This window comes from Dasypus novemcinctus, unplaced genomic scaffold (assembly GCF_030445035.2).
Source record: "Dasypus novemcinctus isolate mDasNov1 unplaced genomic scaffold, mDasNov1.1.hap2 scaffold_271, whole genome shotgun sequence".
In the NCBI taxonomy this organism is placed as follows: Eukaryota; Metazoa; Chordata; class Mammalia; order Cingulata; family Dasypodidae; genus Dasypus; species Dasypus novemcinctus.
In genome coordinates, this window is record NW_026688236.1 from 103,303 (window position 1) to 110,751 (window position 7,449).

At 70.9% G+C, this 7,449-nt stretch overlaps 1 protein-coding gene across 2 annotated transcripts in view; it reads left to right on the top strand.

The window, feature by feature from the left end:
• CRTC1 (CREB regulated transcription coactivator 1) overlaps nt 1-7,366 on the top strand; it is a 28,476-nt gene extending 21,110 nt beyond the window's left edge. For both annotated transcript variants that reach the window (XM_058292757.2, XM_058292758.2), the window contains exons 13-15: nt 1,478-1,564; nt 3,848-4,028; nt 5,190-7,366. In XM_058292757.2, the coding sequence (XP_058148740.1) occupies nt 1,478-1,564; nt 3,848-4,028; nt 5,190-5,401 (480 nt within the window). In that variant the 3' untranslated portion in view covers nt 5,402-7,366. The remainder of the gene's footprint in view (nt 1-1,477; nt 1,565-3,847; nt 4,029-5,189) is intronic.
• The last annotated feature ends 83 nt before the right edge of the window (nt 7,367-7,449 follow it).

Below are 7,449 nucleotides of genomic sequence, written 5' to 3' on the forward strand. Positions count from 1 at the left end.
AAGCTCCGCCCCTGCGCCCTGGGCCCTACCGCCTGTGCCCCAGGCCCCGCCCCCAGACCCCACCGCCTGCGCCCCAGGCCCGCCCCAGGCTCCGCCCCCAGGTCCCACTGCCTGTGCCCAGCCCCCGCCCCAAGCTCCGCCCCTGTGCCCCAGGCCCCACCGCCTGCGCCCGGGCCCGCCCCAAGCCCCGCCCCTGCACCCTGGACTCCGCCCCCAGATCCCGCCGCCTGCGCCTGGGGTCCGCCCCAAGCTCCGCCCCTGCGCCCTGGGCCCCGCCCCCGGTCCCACTGCCTGCGCCCGGGCCCCACCCCCAGGCCCCGCCGCCTGTGACTGGGCCCCGCCACCTGTGCCCAGGCCCCACCCCAAGCTCCGCCCCCTGCGCCCGGGCCCCCACCCCAAGCTCCGCCCCTGCAGCCTGGGCTCCGCCCCGGCCCCGCCTGTGCCCGGGTCCCGCCTCCAGGTCCACCCCAGGCTCCGCCTCCAGGCCCCACCACCTGCGCCCCAGGCCCCGCTGCCTGGGCCCGGGTCCTGCCTCCAGCTCCACCCCCAGACCCGTAAGCTTGCACCCCAAGCTCCTTCCCCAGGCCCTGCCGCCTGCAACTCGGGCCCCGCCCCCAGCTCCACCCCCAGGCCCCGCGGCCTGCTTCCCTGGGCCACGCCCCTGCCCCGCCCCAGCCCAGCAGCTTGCGCCCCCCCTGCCCAGGCCACGCCCCCTGGCCGCCCGGGCCCCGCCTCTTGGGCCTCCCCCCCCCCCCCGCCCAGGCCCCGCCCCCAGGCCGCCCGGGGCCCGCCCCTGCCCCGCTCTCCCAGGCAGCCCCTCTGCTGTAACTTCCTGTACCCTCCCCTGTGTGGGAGCTCAGAGACGGAGCAGCCGCAGTGCCCACTGTGGGGGCGGGGTGCAGCCCCCTGCCCGTGGGAGTCTGGGGGGACTGGTGGTCCCCGGCCAGGCCTTGCGCCCCAAAGTGCCTTCTGTCGGCTCCGCGGAGCCTCGGGTGCTCCCTGCTCCTCAGGTGCAGGTGGGCCTCGGTTTCCCCACTTGTGCTGCCTTCCTGCCCCTCCCCGGCCCCTGGCTGCGTCCACTGGGTCAGGGCTGGAGACCCCTTTTGCGGGGAAGCGGCTCCAGGCCCCGGCCGCCGGCCCCAGCGCACGGCTACCCCGTCCCTGGACGTCTCCACACAGAGAAGCTTCTAGAAGCCACACGGCCTCACGGCCCTGCGGCAGGGCTGACGGGCCTCCGTCCCCATTGGGGCCAGTCCCCCAGCGTTGGTCCACGTGGACCCCGCCTGCCCCCTGACGCAGACTGGGGGAGGCGGGTCTGCGCTTTGGGGGTGTCGGGGTGCAGAACCACCCTGAGGCCCAGTGCAGGCAGAGGTGGTCACCGGGGGGCAGCGCCCTCTAGCCCGCGGGGCCCTGAGCCTCGTCAGCCCCGGGCGCCCCTCCGCACGGTGCGCCCACCGCGGCCCCCTCCTGCCCGCAGCACTCGTCCACTCTGGGCGGCGTCTTCGGGGACTCGTATTACGAGCAGCAGCTGGCGGCCAGGCAGGCCAACGCCCTGTCCCAGCAGGTGAGCGGGGCCCCCTCAGCCCTCAGCCTGCGCCCCGGGCCCCCCTGTCCCCCGGCGACCCGGGACAGAGCCCCTGAGCGCGCCCGGGCTGGGCCTCTGGGGCAGGGATGCCCATGCACCTAGAGGCCGGCGGCGTGCAGGGGACACGGTGGTGGGGGGCTGGGTGGGGAGCATGATGTCACAGGGGTGCTGAAGAAGGTCCTTCACCCACCCATCCATCTACCCATCCATCCATTTTCCCGCCCATTCCTCTGTTCATCCATCCATCTGTCCACTTATCTGTCCGTCCATCCACCTATCCATCCATCCATCCACCCGTCGGTCTGTCGATCCATCCGTCCATCCATCCATCATTCATCTGTCCATCAGCCTATCTACCCATCCATCCGTTCATCTATCCGTTGATCCATCTACCTATCTGTTCATCTACTCATCCATCCATTTGTCCATCTACCCATCTGTCCCCCCATCCACCCATTCGCCCATTTGTCTCCATCAATCTATTCATCTACCCACTTGCCACCCACCCATCTACCCATCCGTCCATCTGTTAATCTATCCACTCATCCATTCACTCATCCATCCATCGTCCATCTGCCCACCCATCCATCTGCCCACCCATCCATCCATCTATCCGCCCATCCATCTACCTATCTGTCTGTCTACGTGTCCACCCATCTGTCCATCCACTCATCTGTCCACCCATCCACCCATTCGTCCATCTGTTCGTCCGTCTAACCGTTCATCCATCTGTCCATCCACCCATCTGTCCACCCATCCACCCATTCGTTCCTCTGTCTCCGTCAATCCATGCATCCATCTACTCACTTTCCACCCACCCATCCGTCCATCTGTCAATCTATCCACTCATCCATTCACTCATCCACCCATCCATCCACCTATCTGTCCATCCGTCCATCCAACATCTGTATAATCCATCCATCTATGCATCCTCCATCCATCCACCATCCACCCACCAATCATCTGTTCTCCACCCGTTCATGCATCTATAATCCATCCATCCTTTCATACACCCACATATACATCCGTTCCACTCATTGACCACCCATCTGTCCATCTGTCCATCCATCGATCCACCTCTCCATCCACCCATTTGTCCGCCCGTCCACCTGTCCATCCATCAGTCCACCCACCCATCTGTCCATCCACCTGTCCATCTCTCAGTCTATCCACTCATCCATCTGTCCATCCGTCCATCCATCCATCCTTCCATCTACATATCCACCTATCCTTTCATCCACCCACATACACATCCATCCACTCACCCACCCATCCATCCATCCGTCTGTCCACCCATCTTACCATCCGTCCATCTGTCCATCCGTCTACCTGTCCATCTACCCACCCATCCATCTGTTCACCTGTCGATCCATCCGTCCATCCATCCATCTACCCATTCTCCCATCCATCCATCTCTCCATCCATTAATCTATCTACGCATCCGTCCGTCCACCCATCCACCCATCCACCATCTACCCATCCAATCATCTGTCCATCTGTCCATCCGTCTGCACACCCATCCATCCTTTCATCCACCCACATACACCTCCATGCATTCATTCACTCGTCCATCCATCCATCCATTCATCTATCCACTTGTCCACCTACCTGTTCACCCATCAATCTACCCCCTCATCCACCCATCCACTTGTCCACCCATGCGTCCACCCATCTGTCCATTCATCCATCCATCCGTCCATCCACCATCTATATAATCTACCCATCCATTCATCCATCCATCTACCTATCTTCCCATCCACCCATCCACCACCATCCAATCATCTCCCTATCTGTCCCTCCGTCCATCCACCATCTATATAATCTATCCATCCATTCATCCATCCATCCATCTACCTATCCTTCCATCCACCCATCCACCACCATCCAATCATCTCCCTATCTGTCCCTCCGTCCATCCATCCATCTGCACACCCATCCATCCTTTCACCCACTCACATACACCTCCATGCATTCATTCACCCATCCATCCATCCACCCATCTATCTACCATCTAACCTACCCATTCATCCACCCATCCAATCATCTGCCTGTCCACCCATCCATCCATCTACACATCCATCCATCCTTTCATCCGTCCACATACACACCCATCCACCCATCCATCCGTCCATCCATCCGCCCGTCCGTCCAGCAAGCCGTGGTGGGCTCTGCGCGTGGCCAGGTGGGTGCAGAGAGGGTGAGGGTCCTGGGCAGCGCGGCCCGGCGGGCGGGGGACCCGGGGTGACGCCGGCGCCCCCGCAGCTGGAGCAGTTCAACATGCTGGAGAGCGCGCTGGGCCCCGGCGGCCTGTACAGCCCCGGCTCGACGCTCAGCTACTCGCAGGCCGCCCTGATGGGGCTGGCGGGCAGCCACGGGCGCCTGGCGGACACGCAGCCGCTCGCCTACGCCAGCCACGGCAGCATCCCGAACATCATCCTCACGGGTGAGCCCGCCCCCCGCCAGCCGGAGCCCCGCCCCCCCGCCAGCTGGAGCCCCGCCCCCTGCCGACCGGAGCCCCGCCCCCTGCCGGCCGGAGCCCCGCCCCCGCCAGCCGGGCCCCGGCCCCACCTCCCACCAGCCAGAGCCCCGCCCCCGCCAGCCGGAGCCCCGCCCCTGCCGGCCGGAGCCCCGCCCCCGCCAGCCGGAGCCCCGCCCCCCCGCCAGCCGGAGCCCAGCCCCCGCCAGCCGGAGCCCCGCCCCCCCACCAGCCGGAGCCCCGGCCCCGCCTCCCACCAGCCGGAGCCCACCCCCCGCCGGCCGGAGCCCCGCCCCACCAGCCGGAGCCCCGCCCCCGCCGGCCGGAGCCCCGCCCCCGCCGGCCGGAGCCCCGCCCCCGCCGGCCGGAGCCCCGCCGGCCGGAGCCCTGCCCCCCGCCAGCCGGGCCCCGGCCCCGCCTCCCACCAGCCGGAGCCCCGCCCCCCGCCGGCCGGAGCCCCCGCCCCCCACCTGGGTACCCGCTGGGCCCGTACCCTGCCCCCCACCCCCCCGCCAGCTGGAGGGGGGTCCCTCCCGTGCCCCCTGCCAGCCGGAGGGGGCCCCCCAGCCCTGAGGGCCCCGCCCCCTGCCCCCCAACCCCCGCCAGCCTGAGGGGGCCCCGGCCCCTGCAGCCCCCCCCGACCCTGCGCACCCCGCCCCCTGCCCCCCAACCCCCTCCCGGGCCCTGCCCCCCGCCAGCTGGAGCCCCTGTCCTCTGCCCGTGACCCCACGTCCCCTGCCCCCGCCTGGGAACCCGCAGGCCCCGCCCCCGCCAACCAGAGCGGGCACCCCTCGCCCTGCCTGGGACCCCTCGTCCCACCGGCTCCGTCACCTCTCCGTCCTTTGGAGAAAGCGGCTTCCTTCTCCTGGGCCCCCGGGCGTGGAGGGGCGGCACCCACTGCCCCTCGCCCAGACCCCCACCCACTCCGGGGGCTTTGGGCCGGCGCCCCGTGCCGCTCTCCCACCCCCCGCCGGCTTTCCGTTCCCGTTCGCCAGGCCGGGAAACCGAGGCAGGGTCCCCTCGTGCTCGTCCCCGCCCGGCCCCCTCCCCGGCGCGCCCCTCCCGTACACCCCCCCAGCCGCCACGGCCCGCGCCGCGCCCGGGTTGAGCCGCGCCTGTCGCCCGCAGTGACCGGGGAGTCGCCCCCCAGCCCGTCCAAGGAGCTGAGCGGCTCGCTGCCCGGCGTGGGCGACGTGCCCTTCGACCCCGACCCCCAGTTCCCGCTGGACGAGCTCAAGATCGACCCCCTGACGCTGGACGGGCTGCACATGCTCAACGACCCCGACATGGTCCTGGCCGACCCGGCCACCGAGGACGCGTTCCGCCTGGACCGCCTGTGAGCGCGGCGCCCGCGCCCCCCGCGCGCGCCCCGCGCCCCTCCCCGCCCCAGACCCCGGGACGGCGCCGCGGGGGGCAGCGCGTCTCCGCCCGCTTCCAGCTCTCACTGCCTTCTGCCCCCCCACAGCGGCGCCCACGCCCCCCGCCCGCCGCCGCCCCGGTCTTGGGGTGCAGAGCGCACCCCACCACGGCCGAAGGCGCCGCAAGGAGGGGGCCGGGCGGAGAGCCAAATAAACACTATTCCGAGCCGTGTCTCCGCGTTTCTGGGCGCGCGGGGCGCGTGTCCACGCCACGGCTGCACCCTCCCCCGTGGGCGCCTCCGGCCCGGGGGCCGTCGGGGTCCCCCTCCGTCAGCGTCAGCTCCCTTCGCCCCCCCTGGCCAGGCCCCGGGCGCGCCCTGCGGTCGGAGGCGCCGTGGCGGGCGCCGGGCTTTGTCGTCTCTTGTCACCGCGCCCCTCGGCACGCGTTTCGGCCGTGGGCAGGCGGCGGCAGCATGCGCGCACGGCGACCCCGCTTCCTTTCTGAGCTACCAGGGCGCGCCCGCGCTGCCCCCCGATGAGCCGGCGCTTGGCTGAGGGTCCCCGAGATCCCGCGGTGCTTCCCCGGCGCCACCCTCCGCCACAGGGGTCCCCGGGCGCCCCACCCTGAAGGGACCCCCGCCCACCCTTGCTCCTTCCCGCCCCCCGGCCCTGAGCGTCGACGCAGAGTGGTGGGTTCCGGGTGCTTCTGGACGGGGCCCCACGGGGGCCCTGTGGGGGTCTCAGCTGCCCCCGGGGTCGCTCCCACACTGCCCCGCGCCCCCATCGTCATCCCCCTGCCGTCTCGCTGCGCTCGCGTGTCTCCCGGGGGCGCCCCCGCCCGCCGCCCTGCGAGCCCAGGGGACCCCACCCGCCCCGTTGCGTCCCCAGCGACGCGGTTAGCACGCTGAGCTGCCAGGCGCCCCGACGTGCCGCCGGCCCGGGGGGGAGGGGGCAGGCGACAGAGCAGGGGTCCCCAGCGCGGTCCTGTTTCCCCCCGGGCTCACGGGGGGCCCAGGAACGGCCTTGAAGCTACGAGCTTCGCGCCACGTCGGGCTCGAGGGGGGCTGGCGGGCGGGGCTGGCGGGTGACGCGGGCGACGCGGCAGCCCCCCGCTGGGCAGGGCGTGGCCCGGGGAAAGAGGGCGTTTTCCAAAGCCTCGCGCCCCCCCCCCCGGGGTGCTCGAGTGGGGAGACGCCCAGGGGACGGGGCCGGGACCCCCAGCTTGGCCGCCCGGACACCCTTTGGGGCAGCGGCTCAGGCCCCCAGGGAGGTGGGGAGGCCAGGGTTTTAGCACATTTTGGGGGGCCTCTGGTGGGGGGACGCCTGTTCTGGCCCCCATCCCAGCCCATGCTGCGGTTCCTCTGCCCCCCACAATTTGGGGGGCCCCTAGTGTGTTTGCAGCCAGGCGGGACCCCGAACGCCCGCCAGCCTGGGCTTCCCGGGGGACCTCGGTGTGGGAGGGGTCGCGGCGGGGGGTCCCCGGGGGGCACTGGAACCGGGCATGAGACCCTGCGGGGGGCTTTGGCCGTGGACTTCGGTCCCCACCCTCCTGGGTCCTGGGGGTCTTGGGCCATTTCCTGGGTGCTGTGGGCTGCCGGGCAGGGGTCCCGGCCAGGCAGGGGCCACCCGCTGGCTCCCAGAGCCGGGGTGCAGCAGCGCCCCGAGGGGCCGGGCCTCGGTTTCCCACCTGCCCTGGGCTCCGGGTGCCGCGGCCCCCGCTCTGGGGTCCCCCCGCGGTCCAGGGTGGGGCTCGAGGCGCGGCCCCCCTCCCAGCCCGGCGCCCACCGATATATGCAAACCCGCCCCGCATGCGCTCCGCGGGGGGCGCCGGCCGCACGGGCCCGGGTGGGGTGGGTGGCCCTGGGCGCCGGCCCCGCGCGGACGCTTCTGTCTTTCTACCTTTGCATCTTTGTAACGAAAACCTAATAAAAGCCCGATGGTTTCGTCTGCGCGTGTCCCCCTTTTTCTGAGCCCCGCGCCCCTCCTTGGAGCCCCTCGGTGCCCCCCGGCCGGGGCCTGCGGGGGGGGGG